Source organism: Pinus tabuliformis, chromosome 3_2 (assembly GCF_031772625.1).
Source record: "Pinus tabuliformis cultivar Carrire ecotype Pingquan chromosome 3_2, CPIR1, whole genome shotgun sequence".
Taxonomy (NCBI): domain Eukaryota; kingdom Viridiplantae; phylum Streptophyta; class Pinopsida; order Pinales; family Pinaceae; genus Pinus; species Pinus tabuliformis.
The window spans coordinates 491336463-491355692 of NC_142302.1; the positions used below are offsets into that span (position 1 = coordinate 491336463).

A 19230-nucleotide genomic window follows, 5' to 3' on the forward strand; every position below is an offset into this window, starting at 1 on the left:
ACCAAAGTGAACCAATGTATAGATCTACAAATACTTACTTCATAACTTCGCTGCACTTCCGGACTTCAGATAAACCCAGATCATGATATTTAAAGAATAAAACTAGTGTACATAATCAGATCTAACCCAACCAATATCATATCATTCAATAATAAGTTATTTCAAGTCTCATGATCCTGATCCAATATTGAATTCAAGGTACACAAAGTATTTCAGATCAAATCGCAAACATAGCCTCTGCAACATAAAATATATTTCAGATAGAAGTATTCCTTAGAAACCCATACACTTGCACACGATGGCCTTATGATCTTCTCCTCCTTATATAGCTTTAGGCCCTTTGTCGATACCTTGGACCAAAACCACTTAGGACCAATACCTTGGACCAAATACCTAGGGTCAATACCTCAGACCAAATTACCTGAACCAAATACCTTGGACCCAAAATACCTTGGACCAAATACCTCGGACAAAAACCTTCGTTTTCCAACATGTATGCGCTTTTACTCCTATGGGAGAGTGTGTATACATATACGCTCTTTTTTTTCTGTGGACCAATGTGTATACGTTGTTTTGACTAAGTGGACCTGTGTATACTTCTTAAACTTCCTTTCATCAACCTTTTCCTTTACCTTCTTTCTTATGATCAGTAGACCTTAGTTCCATCCTCCTGTTCTTTTGTATCACTGCCTTGTTACCTCTGAATATATCTGTTGTATTGTGAGTTGCCTTTTACCAAAACTGAATTGACTTGTGAGTAAGTTTCCATCAAGGACAAAACTTGTATCATAATGCCAACACTTTGTATGGAATCTTGGGAATAAATTCCATGAGAATAATGGGTGCATGGCTTCATCCATACCCTAGAGACATTCCTTAGAATTAGTATCTAGAAACAAAGCTTCAACATAGTACTGCTAGCTGGATAGAAATGGTTGATGGATTTATAATGACATTCAGATTTGAAGATGAATGTCCACATATAGATGCAACTCTAAATATAGTTAAGAAGAATATTTTTTAGAATGAAGTTCTAGTTATCTGGCAACTTGATTGGGCTGTGCAGATATGTAATGTAATGGAATGCTATAATCTCACTGTGGAAGAGGATGAAGATCCTCACAATATTGACATCAAAGAATTAGAAGGTCATCGCGAAGTAAATGGACCTGAGATAGAGATGCCTGATATAACGAAGCCATTGAAGACGAAGAAGGTGAATATAGGGTCAAAGGTTGAACCAAAGTATGCAACAATAGGAGATTACTGGGATGAAGACACAATCAACAAGATAACAGATCTCTTGCATGAATATCAGGAGTTTCTCCCCACTAAGTTTCCAGATATGAAGGGCATAGTAGGTGATTTGGGATTTATGAGGATCCCTCTTAAGCCTGATGTGAAGCCTGTCAAGCAGACACCTTATAGACTGAATCCAAAATACAAGGAGAAGTTGAAATAAGAATTAGACAAAATGTTAGTAGCTGGGATAATCAAACCTGTCGAAAAGTTTGAATGGGTAAGTCCCATGGTGGTCCAAGAAAAGAAGGCAAAAGGAGAAATCAGAATTTGTGTTGACTTAAGGAAATTGAATGATGCATGTATGCATGACCCATTCCCTACACCATTTATAGATGAAGTATTGGACAATGTCGGAGGACAGGAAGCATATTCTTTCATAGATGAATTTTCAGGATACCATCAGATTAGAATTGCACCAGAAGATAGACATAAAACGACTTTTGCTACAGAGTACGGCTCTTACCAATACACAGTGATGCCTTTTGGATTAAAGGATTTGTTTGCTATATTTTCCAGAGTTGTAGTTGTGGCCTTTAAAGAATATATACACAATTTTTTAGAAGTTTACTTCGACGATTGGACAGTCTTTGGGCTATTAAAGAAGCATGTGGCAAGCTTAAGGTTGATGTTAGATACATGTAGGCAATACCAGATATCATTGAACTTGAAGAAGTGTATCTTTTATGCACCATTTGGTATATTGTTGGGACATGTAGTCTGTAAACAAGGATTAATGGTGGATCTCGTGAAGATCACAGTTATTGTGAACCTACCAGCACCGAAAACAGTAATACAACTACGCACGACACTGGGACACACTGGCTATAATATAAAGTTTATAAAGGGGTATGCACAGGTAACTGTGCCAATGGAGAAATTGCTGAAGAAATACGTGACTTTCAATGGATCGAAGAGTGCCAGAAGAGCCTAGATGTACTAAAAGAGAAAATGGTAACCCCGCCTATTCTAGTTTTCTTAGACTGGAAGAAGGAATTCCATGTACATGTGGATGCATCTTTCATAGCATTGGGTGTAGTGCTAGCGCAGCTAAGAGCATGAGAAATTGATCATCCCATAGCATTTGCAAGCATAAAACTGCCCAAAGCAGAAAATAATTATAACACAACTGGAAGGGAGAGATTAGCTATGGTATATGCATTACAGAAGTTCAAGCACTACTTGTTGGGAGCGCATTTCAAAATGTTCATTGATCACTCCGAGCTGAAATATTTGGTGAATAAGCATGTTTTGGGAGGAAATATTTGTCAATGGTTGTTTTTATTCCAGGAGTATGACTTTGAGGTTATAGTGAAGCTAGGGAAATTGAATGTCAGGGCTGGTCACCTATCAAGAATAGAGACAGGAGAAGAACCCACAAATATTGAAGAAAACATGACCGATGCACAATTATTCACTATCAACTCTGCAGATGATGACTTTGTGGATATTATTTAGTTTCTAACCATAGGGATGGCGCCCGCAGAGTACACTATGAAGAAAAAGAAGGAGTTGGTGGTTAGAGCAGTTGATTTCTCGTTGATTGCTGGACACTTGTACAAAATGGGGTCGAATGAAATACTGTGCAGATACGTCCCTGAACACGAAAGACAAAGTATTCTAACAGAAGCTCATGGAGGAGTTGCATGAGGACATTATGTGGGAAAAGCAACTACGCAAAAAATCTTGAGAGTCGGGTTATGGTGGCCCACAGTACATAAGGACGCAAAAGAATTATGTCAAGCATGTGATGTATGTCAAAGAATAGGGAAGCCATCTAGAAGAGATGAGATGCCACTAGTGCCATAGGTAACCTTGCAGGCCTTTGACAAATGGGCTATTGACTTCGTTGGACCTATCAGTCTGCCAGGAAAGAAGACTGGTGCAAGGTATATCATCACTACCATTGATTATTTGACAAGATGTTCTGAGGCACAACCATTGAAGGATTGCAGCACATAAATTGTTGCAAAGTTCATCTTTGAATATATACTATCTAGATTTGGCTATCCGAAAATGCTGATGAGTGACCAAGGGACACATTTCTTGAACAAGACTATTGAAGCAATAACTGAGGAATTTTAGGTTTACCACCAAAAAATCACTCCTTATCATCCTTAGGAAAATGGAATAGTGGAAGCTTTCAATAAGATTCTGGAGAATGCATTGACCAAGGTATGCAATGTGAACAGAGATGACTGGGATTTAAGGATTCCAACAATGTTATGGGCATACAGAACAACATGCAAGAAATTGATGAGGGCAGACACCGTTTAGGTTGGTATATGGACAAGAGGAAGTTATGCTTATGGAATACATTGTTCCAAGTTTGATAATTGTTGTTGTCACAGATATGGCAGACCCTGACATTATGAAGGAAAGGATGTCGCAAATACTAGCTCTAGAAGAAGACAGGTTCATAACAGGGTTCCATCAACAAGTGTAGAAAGCAAGGGAAAAATCTTGGCATGACAAGCATATCAAGAAGAATACACTCCAAGAAGGAGATCTTGTATTATTATATGACAACAAATTTGTGAAGTTCCCAGAAAAATTTAAAACACACTGGATAGGACCATATATCATCAAGCACATCTTTGATGGTGGTGCAGTTCAACTCGTGAAGTTGAATGGTTAGCTGATTTTGGGATGAGTGAATGGTAGCAGATTGAAAATATACAAGGTGACTCTGTCCCTAGAACTTTGCACTAAAAAATGAAGGGAGAAAGGTCTTAGTGCCACTTGCAGTTGAAAGTGGGCATGAGACTAAATACTACTCTACAGAAAGGGACTTCGCCGAAGGGAGATTACTACATGATACTCCGAAGTATGACGAAGTCTGAAGGAACTACAAAAAAGAAAAGGTGACTGCACCATGAGGAAAGGTTCATCATGTAGAAATTCTACAAATCTCGCTCTGATACCATGTAGAAAATCTGCTGTAGGTTAACCTGATAATGCAACATAAATCAAAGCAGAATATTATAACCTACTTCTACTATCAATTTGCAGAAGCTTAAAGATTGAGCTTAACAATATAACCAGAAGAAGAAGAATCAATGCACAATACACATGAAAATACTTTTGGGAAAGCCTTAGCTAAAAACCCCACTATCTGTATTATCATACAAGGTGGAAATACATAGGAATTAGAAAAAGACTTAGCTCTCAGTACAATCCTCACAGATGCTCACAGGCAATCCTGGATTCTCACAAGCCGTCCTCTCTGTCGTCCAAGCTCCTATTTCCTTGTGCAGTTCCTCTGGGATGATTCTCCTTCAACCAAGTGGAAAACCTCTTCTACCCAATGGATGATCACCTGATCTCACACACTGTCAGAACTGTGCAATCCTTAAGGAATGATTCCTTCTGCATGCATGAGTTTTCTTTATAAGAAAACACATGCAACTAATAGTACATTTTCCTTGACTTTAATCTCAACTGGTTCTTTCTCAAAATAGACATGCATGAGTTTCTAATGAGGGAATCTTCAGTTAACTGGAGTACACTAGTTGAGTGCATGCATGCATCAACTGACTATTAACTCTCTATTAGTTCCTCAAACAGTTTGGAACTAATTTAACTGGACTTAACTCAGTAAACTGAGTTAACTAATTACAACTCAAATATAACTCAATCTTATCTCCTTAATTTAAGGGATAACTCTTGCATGACTTCAGAAAGACTTCTAACTTGAATTTCTCCAACTAATTAAGTCAAAATAACTTAATTAATTATTTCCAAGTAGTTGTTAAGACTAAATTCAATTTTAATTCACAATTTAATTCAAGGACAAATTAAATTGGAATATTCTTTTTGCCACATTTCAACACGCTGAAGTTGGCCAGAAATATTACCGTTGGAAGGAAAAATCTATCACTAAAAGGAAATTTCCATTAAAAGGCATGGGAGAAAGGCATTTATGAAGCACAGTTAGTTGTATCTAGCCCCATACCTGCATTAAATGACCAAATCTTAGCCAATCATGGGGCTGGGAATTCAAATTTGTTATAAAAATCGTATCTCATGCCACATTTTACACTTTGTTGCTTAGAGAATTCAGAATTTTCATCTAAGTGAGAAAGAGCTATTGTATGTCTGAGAAGAGCTTTGAAGAACTTGCTAGAATATTTGCAGAGAGAGGATTAGTAGGTATAATGGAAGCACAGACTGGAAAAACCACAGCAGTAAATGTACCCATGTCCCCAAGGCGTGTAAGGTCGTCAAGAAAGAAGGTACCCACAGAAGCACAACCACAAAAGAAACAGGAGAAGAGACCAACTGAGGTCTCTGGGGCAGAACTAAGAACATCCCTGAGGAAGAAAACATAAAAGGAAGTTTGCACGAAGAACAAAGAAGATAAGGGGAAGAAGCCTGTGCAGAAAGGAAAGAAGTTGATGCAGCAGAAGGTGCCTCAACAGATCAATGATAGTGAAGAGGAGGCTGAATTTCACCGGATGGAGACAAGGGACGAAGAGATTCCTATTGTGCTCCCACCTTACATGCCACCATGAAAACCAAGTGCCAAGCTAGTTAAGGATCCAAAGGATGGAAAGTTTGGCACATTCACTCCATTGTTGCTAGAGGAAGTGTCATTTGATGGTGAAGTGTTGGGGAAGATCCCATAGTTGAAGATGGAAGACTAGGACTTTAATGATCGGAGAAAATACCCACAATTTGAACCAAGTAGATATCTAAAGCAGGTTCAGTACCCAGAAAGTGGAGTCACGAGGCTAGAGCCACACCAGTGGGCTGCAGGATTGCAGAGAGCGGGCCTCTTGAACATGTTGAATGTGCCACACTTTGGTAGAAGCACATCTAGTACATCCTATGTGCGAAAGCTCCTTGCAATGGTACATGATGGATGCCTTTGGCTAGGGACGAGGATCCCAATCAGCAAGATGTTAATTAGAAGAATCACAGTGTTCCATCATTAAGGAAAAGACCCCATAGAATAATTTGTGGGAAAAAATAAGGACAAGGAGATGGCACAAATGATGAAGGACAAATTCATACTAGTGAAGAAGTCGTGGGGATATGATATCAATTCCATCAATGACCAAGGAGTGTGTTTGACCATGCACATCTTGGTAGGTAAGATAATGAGGAAGTGTAGGGCCAATGAGGTACTTGCAGATGCAGTATCTTTGGTTGCGCAATGCAGTGTAGGGGTCCAATTTAACTGGGATTCCTATTTGTGCAAGGAATTTTTGATAGATTGCAAGGAAGCACAGGAAGAGGGGAAGATGTTCCACTACACTTGGATGATAATCCTCATCACGCTAGTTGCGTGGAAAGAACCAGAAGACTCACAGTTTCCATCTGTCGAGGTGGATATTTGTGAAGTAACGAGGTATGCCTCCCTCTGGTTTACTAAGGAGCTGACACACGCAACAGAGAATAGGATTTTCTTTGTGGTGATGTCAATGGATCTACACATGGTGGTGAATCAGCATCCAAGGTTGTCACCTAGTTTATATAAGCAGTATTGTCACATTATGGACTTCAAAGCAAACTTCCACAGAGCCTATGTGAAGGCAATGAAGGACCCAACTAGGACATGGCACCCATTTCCATACTTAGTAACCAAAGATGATTTTCTTACAGTAGTACAACATTGGCCGGAAGAATGGATGACTCCACCCAGTGGAGCAGTTGGAATAGAGAAGGGTACCTCATAGGATGCAGGTACAAGTGGAAAGGATGCAGAGATAGAAACAAAGGAAATAGAGCAAGAGCATGAGGAACCCCTCAGTGATGCAGGAGTATCAGAGGAGTCACCTTTTATTGTCAAAAGGAGAGTACCAACAATTGTGGCGGGCAAGAGGAAAAAGCAGAAAGCAGATAAGTCCAAGGGTGCAGTACCGCTTGTCCTCACTGATGGGGACATCAATGAGATCAAAGAGAAGGTCCAGGAGATCACAGTGGAGACCTAGGACAGAATTGACAATTGCTATAAAGCGATCTTGGTTGAGGTACAACAGGGCATCGCAGAGTTGAAGGTGTTGCCACAAACAACAAAACAACCAGAACAAATAACTCAGCCACTGTAGGTAGAGCGAAGAATAGAGACACAATTTGGCATTAGAATTTTGCAAGTGCCAGCTAGGGCACTACAATTCTACACATTGGAGGACAAATAATGAGCCAAAGCATGGAAGATCATCAACATGAATATTGTCACGCTGCCCATTTAGGTGCTGCACGAATTCCATCAAAGTTTAACAACTGAGCTACAGGAGCGGGAACAACAAACCTCAGTGTTGATGATGTAGGTGGAAAAGGAGAAAGTTGCATTGAAGAAGGAGTTGGAGTAGCTACCTAAGCAAAGAGATGATGTATTCCAGCGATGATAGCAGTTGGAAAAATCCATCGAAGATACTTGCAGCACAATCCTGGACGTGAAGGTCCGTGAGGAGGAACCACCAGTAGAGAAGGTTGCGAAGCTCGCCCTCGTGATCAAGGAATCAAAGAATACATTAGCAAAGATGAAATTTGAGTATGAAGTGTAGATATTAGAGTTGAAAATAAGGCTGCAGCCATCCATGCCACTAGAATTGCGGGAGTAGAGGTAGAAAGACTTAAACGCAACATTAAAATGCCTCTCTGACACAGTGGCGGACTGCGGGAAATTATTGGATGACACAATACAGATTTGGACCTCACTATAGGAGGATCCAAACATCCATAAAATCGAGGAAGAATTACAAGTGAAGCAGAAGCGACGCTATGAGATCCTGGTAGTTGTGAAGACCCTACCAGTCTTGTAGAGGCTCGCCAATATTACCGAAGGAAATAATATCCAAAGGCAGATAGATGATCTTCGAAGGAAGAAAAAAAAATTGCAGGAGAGAACCCGGTCGTGGCAAGATGACGCCCTGCAACTTTCTCAGGCAGTCGACGAAAGGCTCAAAGAATTGAAGAAAAGGGAGACATAAATACTACAAAAGGTTGTTGGCCCAACCATAGAGGCATTGTTGGAAGAGGTGCGCCAAGAGGAGAAACAAATGGTAGAGACAATCCAACAGTATAATGCAGTCTACAATGGAATTGCAGCGAAAATCAAGGGAACCGCAATTGAGTGACTCGGGACGAGTCACAGGTGAGTGTTGGGGGCCTGTTGGGCACAACCCAACTTGGTCCAAGTTTTGGTCAAAGACTCCACATTTTGAGGAGTGGAGCATGTGGAGCTGGCAAAGTTATATTCATTGTGCAGTGTTTAGGGGCTTTGGGGTGGGTCAAAGTCCCTTATTTTGTAATGGGTATCGGGTATTAGTCCATTGTTTTGTCGAATCCATGGTATGTGGACCATGATCTTATAGTAAGGAAACCTATATATAAGGAAGTGTAATGCTTATTTTATAGCTAAAGATAGATAGAATCATAAATTTATCATATATTATGTCTTGGGTCTGTAATTTTGGGAAGAATCTACAACTCAGTGCGTGGATGCCTTAGAAGAGTCTGCAGCTATGTGCACAGACCACTTGCAGTTGGGTGCATAGGTCAGAGAAGTGTATGTATTGAAGATCCTTATTAATAAAGAAGAAGTTTTGGTGAAGTATTGTGCATCTTTATGTGTTCATTATCTGTTGTTATAAATATTGGCGTGCATGCTTTTTATTGAATTACGCAGAAGAATACATGTTATACAGTTCTCTGTTATGTTTATGTGTTGTGTACCAATCTATGAATTTAATCATTGGCGCGAAGTTATTCATGTATGCAGAGTTGTAGATAGATATAAGACATAAGTGAACACACGGTCGCCACATCGTGGATATCCCTTTGGTTGCAGAAACTTGGTTTTGCAACCTCCCATAACTGCTTCCGGTGAGACTGAGGTCTACTTGTAGGTCGTTTCCAAAAGGGCTAGTAGTTGAGGGTTTTCTTAGTGTGCAGTACACTCTGAACTTGGGTCAAGCCCCCTTAAACCAACAAGATAGTAATCCACACATATCACCAACCACTACAATAAATGTAGGCCCAAAGTAAGCTACAACAAACCAAGCATTACAAGTGGATGGGGTTTCCATAGTAGTTTCATTTAGAGATAAAGTGAAAGAAGGGAAGAACAAACAAGTTGGTCGACATGCTTTCAAGGCCACCCACATCAAAGATCACAGCTTTGGGAACTCTGATGCACATGGAGCCATTCACCCATGATGCATACAAAGAGGCATATTCAGAGGATGAAGACTTCAAGGAGGTGTTTCAACAATTGCAGAGATAAAGTCATGTGCATGATGACAACACCATTAAATACCATCTCCAAGATGGGTTAGTCTACATGTTAGATAAGTTGTGTGTTCCTAAAGGTGAGTGATTGAATTTTATTAGAGAGGATCACACCTTGAAGGTTGTAGGGAACTTTGGTGTAGGGAAGACAGTGGCCAACTTGTAGAGATATGTGTATTGGCCCAAGATGCAGGAACAAGTAGCTAGGTTCATAAGAGGATGTATGCTTTGTTTTACCAACAATCCTAGTAACAAGAATCGGGGTCTATATCATCCCTTACATGTACCCACTCATCCTTGGGAAAGAATTTCCATGGAATTTGTGGGAGGTTTACCATCATCCAAGAAGGAACATGAGTACTTGTTCATGGTAGTTAACAAATTCAATAAGATGTGTCTTGGGATACACTGTAAAAGTACCATTAGTGGGTAAGAAGCAAATAAATTGTTCTTTGGATAAGTGTAGTGTAGAAATTATGACTGTCCATTAACCTGATAATGCAATATAACTAAAGAAAAATACTTTAATCTACTTATATAATCAATTTGTGTAAGCTTAAAAGATTTGAGCAAGATCCAGTTGAACACATATAACCAGAAGAAGAATCAATGCACATGAAACACAGAAGAATACTCAAGGGAAAGCCTCAGCTAAAAACCCTACTATCTGTGTTATCATACAAGTTGGAAATATCTTAGAATTACACAAAGCCTTATCTCTCACAGCTAGCCAGTGCTCAGTACAATCCTCACAGATTCATTGCTTATGGATACACGTTTTCACCTTCTTTCATGTTCTTTGTTGTCACCTACTGCAAATTATGTTTTCAGCTGTCAAAATAGTGCAAAAGAGAAGCATGGTTTACAATCATATTCCAAGACTAAAAAGGACTCAAATTCTAAATCAAACCATATCCATTTGAAAGTGCTCTGAACAAGCATTCCAACAATATGTCGAAGTCCAAAAATGGACTCCTAGATCAAAATTTATGGTCTTCTGAAGTTCAAGGATGAAAGCCTCAAGGAAAGAAGGAATGTCAAAAGCTTGATATCGAAGATCGCAAATAGGAGGTCCAGAAACATGGCATATCGTTGCATAAAATAACAAAGCCTCGATATATCGGAGGTCCAGCAGCATAGAATATCAACGATCGCAATCGGAGGTCCCAATAATCAGGCATATTGGCCGTCGTTGATCATAAATTAGAACTGCAAGCACATTTGTGTATCACATGTCAGAGGTGAGATATCAGAGGTCGCAGTATCGAAGATCGGTGATCGAAGGATCGTAACTCTTGAACACATGAACCTTGAAAAAGTGCTGATAGTGTAAAAACATCAGGGGACCCAAAAATAAATTTATAAAAGATTTTCTTTCAAAATCAATGGCGAATGGGCCCTTTTATCTCTCCTCTAGCAAGGCGTGTGGCAACTTCTAGTTGGTCTTGTTAAGCTACACGCGGCGGCACAAGATTGGCTCCGATAAGGACACATGGTAGATGGCATCATCTTGATGTTGTGGTACGAAAGGACACGTGGCAGTCCATTTTGGCATTTTGAGGGGGCCTATGGGGGCATATCCGGGTGACACATGTCACCACTAAGGAAGTGCCACATGGCAGTGATGACGTCACATCGATAATCACATATCGAAGGTTGATGGATATCGACACATTACAAAAGTGCACACTTGAAAAATGTCGATAAAGGGGCTCTGATACAGGGTTGGTCAAAGAACCAAAGGCATGGGGCTACAACAAAGCACAAAGGGTTATTGATGATCGAATAAACGAGCATGTCACAACTCCCAAAGTAAAACCTTTATTGGAACCACTAAATTGAAGGGCTCCAATATTTGGCTAAGTACGCAGTTAAAGAAAAATTTAAAGGAGCTTGGGCACTAAGCTATTTACAAAGGAAAAAGGCCCCTGAATAGGAACAAAAGGCCCTAGTGCCTTAAGGCCAAGTCTTCGGTCACGACTCTCTGTCCTATGGAGGAAAATGCAGAAAGGGGCTAAACGTAAGGGAGCCAAGGAACATCAGAATTCATTGTATTGATGTTTTTAAGAATAAATTTTCCATTAAGCCAAAGCTCCCGTATAACATTATGGAAGTGTTACTGGGCATTTCAGGATCCGATAGTGAAATGCAGAGAGTTATGTGATGGATGAGTCAGAAACTGTGATACCACTACGACCACCACAACTGACGACTCTCGGCTCTATAAAGTAGGAATTCAAGTGGTTAAAGAAGAAAGTGACAATCGAATCGTCCGAGCAGCAAGAGAGGCATGCCATGGCAAAGACGTGGCCTGATATGGGGTAATCTCAAGAATGGCGTGGGGATACTTTCCTTATCCATCATTCAGTTTTCCTTTTTGTCTATTATTCTATAATTTGTTTGTATTTTCAAGAAAGGAATCAAGTCCTTTGTAATCATTTTGAGCAATAAACCATCACGCGCTGAGACAGCTAGTCAATCAGAGAACTGGCCCTTAGTTGAGATATTTTTTAACTGTTGATTCAAAGCTCCCCCTCTCCCTATAAATAGAGGGAAGAAAGACTTAAAACAGGTTCTAGAATTTTGCACTTGAGAGGTCCAAATTTTGTGATTCCACTTTGGTTCTATTTTCCTGTTCACGAGGGACTTGAGTGATATATTGTTGAATGTAAATGGACTGGTGAATTGGACTCATTTTGAAGGATTAATGAAACTCTTTGGTGATTCCAATCAAAGAATGTGAAATCTTTTTTCTCCTCTATATTTCACTTCATGTATGTTTTTTATCTCTAAGATAGTGTAATGAAGTTGTCGGTATCATTATCATTCATGGTCGTATATTTGTTGCTAAGTAGTAATAGTACCCATGTTAGCTATGAATTTACTTATGTACCTATAATGTGCACAACTTTACTAATGTTAGTTGGTGAGAAATGTTCATGATATTTGGAGTTTTCCAACCCTTAATTAGTGCTCCACTCTTTCTACCATTTCACCTCCTCATTCTTACATACTTCTGCAAGAGCTCTTTGCTTAAGATTCTGTTATATCCAACGCTTTGCATCAAATGCCTCCTTTCTTTCCTCCTCTTCATTTTAATGCAACGCCAATATTAAGCTTCCTATTGTTGTGTGTCGACCACCAGAACCAGACATTTCTCTTTGAGATTAGCCTAATTTATCCCCTGAGTATTTAGATCCATGTATTTGCTTGAGTTTACCTTGATGAAGGACTATTGAACCAAGCCCCTTGAATTATTTACTTTCTAACTAAGTGACAATTGGAGTGCAACAGAAAGCCCTACTCATAAAATTCCAAAACACTCCTCTCTTAAGATTTCCTAGGCACTGGTCTTATTTCAACCCAAAGGCTATCTCTAGGAGGCTTCTATATTTCTTGAAGCACTTGTGCAACATGTGATAGAAAAACTACAACATTCTCAACAAATCGTTTCAGATTTTTTTGAGCAACGTGAAAAGACTTTATATTGTCATAAGCCACATCAAATTTTGCTTATACAACTCAGTCAAGCTTTGGATTTGGTAGACCAACAACACACTCCACAAATTTATCCAGGTTGACACCACCAAAGTTGATGGTATAGCCAATAATATCAACATCCCCTCTTTTAGGACATCCTCAATAATTAGCCCACCCACACTAAACATAGAAGAAAAATCAATACCGAGATTATGAATTTGTGTAGAGTGGAGGTTTGTTTGTCTATATGTCTTCATTCTAGTAGCTACAAGCAGTTCATTTCTCGCACTTAAAGAAGAATAATAGATGTTAAGCCTATTGAATCTACAGATCAAAGATAAATGTTTAGACTGTGAATATGGTCGGCATGAAATGTGACATACTACCAAGCTTCCCTTCAAACTCATTGTAGATATGCACACCTATACAAAACCTCATGTAAATTCTTCAAACCCTAAGGGACTCGAAGGATAAATACATCGTAATAACAGGAACCACGCCTTGTTTTTCTTTGACAGAGTGGATGATCAGTTGACATATTTATTATTTTGAGGGCTCTCTACAATGCAGTACGTGGAGAACATAATAGAATGAAAGAAATTATTTGTGATGATGGCTAGATAGAGAAATGGATGCCATAAATGGAGACCTGCATATTTTAGAAGACAAAGAAACACTCTTATATCAATTCCTCCCTTTGCTCAGATAGGTATTACGCAAACATAGATAATTGAAATGGGGGTAGATAATTTTGGCACTTCAAAGAAATAATGAAAAACAAGGCTAAGTGCATACAGAATCTGAGGGGGATAGGTATGGCAAGTGAAAATTTTATAGAGTTGGGACAGTGCCCAAGTTTGGCCACAACCACATAGAGGAAGGCTAAACTTGGAACTTGGCTCTGATAGGTTCAAGATGGAAGAAGCATTTTAAGCCAAACTGGCTCTGATAACAGTGTTGGAATGAGAAAACCAAAGTGAAAGATAAGCATGAATTTCTTTATTATTCACAATAATGATCATATGAATACGTTTTCCATGACTGTTTGATTCATCTTCCAAGGTCTCTTGGACTTCTGTGACTTTTGGATTTCTTGGACACCAACCCTTATGGATTACCTATCCAACAGTTTGATATAAGGCTCCCCTTTGAGTAGCTAGCCTTCTTCACATTAGAAAGACCCTTATCAACGGGAGGGGAGGAGTTCCATTATGAACCACTCCTTGTGTTGTGCCATGTATGATTCATTCAACCTAGTCAAATCTCAAAATCTATCACACTCCCAAGTAATTGCATCCACTATCCATTTGATATGTTATCTCAACATTACTCCATTACTTTGTTTGGACTTATAAAACATCGATGATGAATCTTTGCTTCAACTCATTCACCCATTATCCATTTGATATGTTTATCTCAACATTACTCCACTACTCTTTTTGGACTTCTAAAACCTCAGTGATGAAGCTTTGTTTCAACTCATTGAATGTTCTCACCACAACCTATGGTGTACTTTGTACATACTTCATGTACCATTGCAAGGCCACCCCTTTCAAAGTGCACTAGAATTATATTAGCTTAGATTCAAGTGTAGATCCCTTCACATTTTGTATTTCCTTGCAAAGGAACCAATGACTCTCAACATCTCTATCACATTTCTTGACAATTCAAGGAAACACAACATATAATTCCTTTGTATTAAGGCCATATTGTTACCTAGTGTATGTTGATTTTTGGTGGCTGCAGTTGGTATTCAAGCTGGCTAAAATAAAAGGAGGAAAATTTAAAATTTAAATTTAAATTAAATTGGTTAGGTAAGCTCTAAGAGTTCAAGTTGGCCCAACAAGGAGGCATGCTCCTTATATATATATATATATATATATATATATAGATATATATATATATATATATATATATATATATGTATGTATGTATATATGTATGTATGTATATATGTATGTATGTATATATTCGACCTCCATCATTTGCACAATTTGGAATCTTGTCTTGTGAAGAATAGTAAGATCAAGTGAGTTGCAGACCATCAAAGAAGACAAGTCAGAAGAAGATTTTTGTTTTTTTACTGATTTTAAAAAGCCATGGACCTAAAAGAGGGCTAAAATATCAGTGTGTCAAAAATAAGGATGAGTTTTAGGAGGGCCACAGGCTAGGAGGCCTCAGAAGATTGAAGAAAATATTTGAGGTGTCTCAGACCTTGGATGAGGCCAACAAAGGTGGTTTAGGGTTTGTTTTTCATTGAAGAAAGGTTCGTATAGCCCCAAGAGTTTCCAGGTTGTCCAATAAATCTCATATTGTACTTTGTTGAACTAAAGAATTTCTCCTATTAAAAATTGCTAGGTTTTCTCCTGAATTTGGGTTTCCAAGGTGAAATTTTTGTGTCTCTTTGTATGCTTGGTTCTCTCATTATGATCTTACTCTCATTATTGCATAATTGTTGAGATTTTCTATGTATAATTCCTTAATGATGAATGTGACATAAGTGATTTTGTATAATAATCATTGGAAAGTAATTATCTGATTATAAGATTAGATTTTCTTGAAAAATCAACATGGTTTCACAACGTAGGTGAAAGAGAAGCCATTGAATTCAATAGGTTATTCAATACCTTGACCTCTTATGCCTTATATTGGTATCATGTTTATCTATATATTGATTCTTTCCAAATAATATATTTTAAGAGAGTGTAAAACAGTTCTCTCAGAACTTGAAAATTTGTAAGGAGAATCTTGGAAGTTGTTGGTTACACATATATTGAGGATAAGCTAATGGGGCAAGCTCCCTTGGAAAAAATTATTGAAGAAATTGGAATGCCATATTCTCTCTTTGATGGAGACATCTTACTTTCATAGATCATTCTTTATTCGATATTTGTAAATGTGGCTTAGCCTACAATTTTTTGTCTTTGTTGACATGGTATTTGGAGGGAATTGTTTCTTTATAGTGCTAGTAAATAAAGAGGTAGAGTAAAATCATTACAAAGGATATATCGGATCATTGATCTTGATACATTTGCATCGATTGATATTGGTTCTCTGAACAAGATGGAACATTTGATAACATGATGCAATAGGGTTGAAAAGAACTCCGAAAGGCATAATAGCAGGGCCAAGTTTAATCTTAGAAGAGGGAGATGTGGAGAAAGGATCTCTCATAGAAATAAAGAAAATTCATATCACTTGTGCTAAAGTATGAAACCTTATTGGAAGATTTAGTAGACTTAGGGTTTGTAAACCCTAGGAAAAATATTGAAGGTTATGATTTAGAAATCCCTGGAGTTTGTGGATAAAACCCTAGATTTAGACCTAGAGTATTGAAAATCGATGAATCTATTGAATGAAGAAACCCTAGCTAATACAATTTATGTAAAGAAGGAAAGGAAAGCAACATGCATTAGTAGTTGATGATGAAGACAAGGATGACAATTTCTAGCTTGATGAGATTGAAGATGGATTCCAGTGATTTTTGCAAGAAGGCAAGGATCAAGAGGGAGTTGACAGTTCCCTACAATCCTCATATCAAAAGATAAGTATTTCATGTCTTTCCTCCTTGAAATATTATTACTTTATTAATGGTTAGCCTCTTATATTTTCATATTATTGCTTGGTTATAAACATTGCTTCCATGTCCTCCTAACGAGATTTGCAGGTACACCGTGAAGGTTGCTAAGGCTTTGGCAACAGATGGAAGCATCGGGAAGAAAAAAGCAAATATTGTTGCAAGAATATTCTCCCTCTATATCTATATATATCTATCTATATATATATATATATATATATATATATATATATATATATATAGATACACACACACACACACACACTAACAAAAAACAATGCATTTATATTGGGATCGTTACATGGGAGGTGGTTTAGAGATGTGAGCCCCTATGACTACGCACTCGACCTCGGCCACACTAGCCCCAAAATAACTATTGTTTTAGCATGTCTCCTCCCCTGGCATGGGGCAAAGCCTCCGTGAGGTTTCATCCTAGGTCACCTTGCTAATGAAATGCATTCTCCGAACACCTACATTATCCATGTAATAACCTACATTCTGATGATGAACACTCAGAATGATGGAAACTAATGATGGACTAAGAATCAAATTTCAACCCTGCCCAAGGGCTTGGGGGGCGCGATTCGGGTGGGCGGAGCTGCATGCAGCTCCGCCTGCCCGGGCTACGCCCCCCTGAGCCCCTGGGCAGGGCTAAAATCTAATTCTCAGAATTGGATTTCAGCTCAGCCCTCCAATTTTTTTTCAACTCCGCCCACCCGAGTCACACCCCCTGAGCCCCTAGGTGGGGCTGAAATCTGATTCTCATAATCAGATTTTAGCATCTAGAGTGATTTATTTTCAAGAAGGAGAAATTTTAAGAGCTCTCGGTTTAGAGGGATAAAATAGGCCAACAAGTTTGAAGTATGTCATGATGAATGAAATTGTGACCAAGACTTGAGGGGAAGTAAGTGGTGACCTCAAAAGTGCATCTACAAGATCAATCATATGATAGATGGTAGCATAGAGAAATACAAAGAGAGATTTGTGGCAAGAGGGTTCTCCTAGAAAGAGGGAGAGGACCATGAAGTGACATTTTCTCTAGTTTCTAGGTACACTTCTATTATAATTATTATTTCTATTACTTCTGTTATCGATTGGAGATTACATTAGATGGATATAAAGACCATTCTCCTTAATGGAATAATTGTACATAGAGCTACCTCAGGGCTTTGAGGTACATGAGAGGAAATATCATGATTTAAAACTGAATAAATATTTGTACAAACCTCGGGCATGGTATTGCCATATTGATGGATATATGTTGAGTTTTGGTTGATCTTGTTATTCTATGGATTTTTTTTCTGACGGAAGCAGAAGCACTCATGTGACAAAGGGAGTAGTAGTGGCATGAGGATTTGCTTCCATGATAGAATGAGAAGTCAAGCCCTGTTTTAGTGTCATAGGGAGTTGACCTCTCAATTCGAGATGAAGGATCTATATCTGATGCATTACTTCCTTGGTCAAGGGAAGTATACTATTGAGATCCTTTAGATAATGGACTGTCAAATTGTCAAATTGATTCCTAGAGACGAGATGTCTCTAAGAGCAGTATGCCTTCTATGATTGGACCATGCCACACAATATATATTATTTAGTGACTAGGAAGAAATAGTGGAAGAGGGAGCAACCAAGATTTCCATAATAAAATCTGTTTCAATGTCTGAGGGAGCACCTAGTCAGGGTGACCCAAGAGAAGTTGTGGTGATGGATATAGTGAAGGAAATTGATTAGTTTATGGTTGAACCGAGACATGCTTGCATTGAGGTACCAACATGGTACAGTTGGATATGAATTGAGATATGTATCAAATGATGAATTACAATTTCAAGGATATACAAATTCGATTTGGCCAGAGAGTACAAAATATTGGAGGAGCAAATCAAGATGTTGCTTCAATTTGAGTTCTGTTATGATATCATGAATAAGCAGGAAGCAAGCATTTACAGAGGCTAAGTATATTCCAAGTAGTTTGGTGATTTATGATGCAGTGTGGCTTCGAAAGTTGGTCGTAGTATTGTTTGATCAAGTACCCAGACATGCTACAGAATGGGGCAATATGGCTCCAATACATTTCTATTGACGAACACGTTGTTGACATTCTCTCAAAGCCTTTGTCCTAGGATGAAGTTTTTTTACTTTGGGGACAAGATTAGAGTGGTTGAGAATGATTCCCTAAGTTAGAGGGAATGTTAATGTTGTAGCATCAATGGGAAATATTCTCCCTAGGTCAAGGGTATTGACTAGGTCAAGGCTATTGACCAAGATCCATGTAATGTGGCTAGGGAGATTGGCCAGAGAGCATCAGGGCTTGGAGTGCTCCGTTGGTCAAATTGTACGCCCATATTGCAAAGAGGTGCTTGGATAGTGGATAGAGTGAGTGACCTTAGCATCAGCAAGTGTTTTACCATTTAATTTGCATGCAGGAATGGTAATTGGCCTAGGGTTTCACCATTTTTTTATTATTTAAAGGTTTTAACCATGCTCCAAGTGACGACTTGTTGAGTTGGTGACCCAGGACTATTCTTGTTGACCCAGATCAAAAGGTTTTAACCATATCACCAAAGGTTTGGCTAGTGGGTGACTAGATCCATATGCAAAGGGGATTTTACTAGTAGATAACTAGATCCTTTGCATGA

The 19230-nt window shown here is 38.6% G+C and overlaps 1 protein-coding gene across 1 annotated transcript in view; it reads right to left on the bottom strand.

Annotated features, from left to right (window-relative positions):
• Positions 1 to 5386: 5386 nt before the first annotated feature.
• LOC149181435 (uncharacterized) overlaps positions 5387 to 19230 on the bottom strand; it is a 66445-nt gene continuing 52601 nt past the window's right edge. Inside the window, exon 3 of the mRNA XM_089414216.1 lies at positions 5387 to 5612. Within this exon, the coding sequence (XP_089270342.1) occupies positions 5387 to 5612 (226 nt within the window). The remainder of the gene's footprint in view (positions 5613 to 19230) is intronic.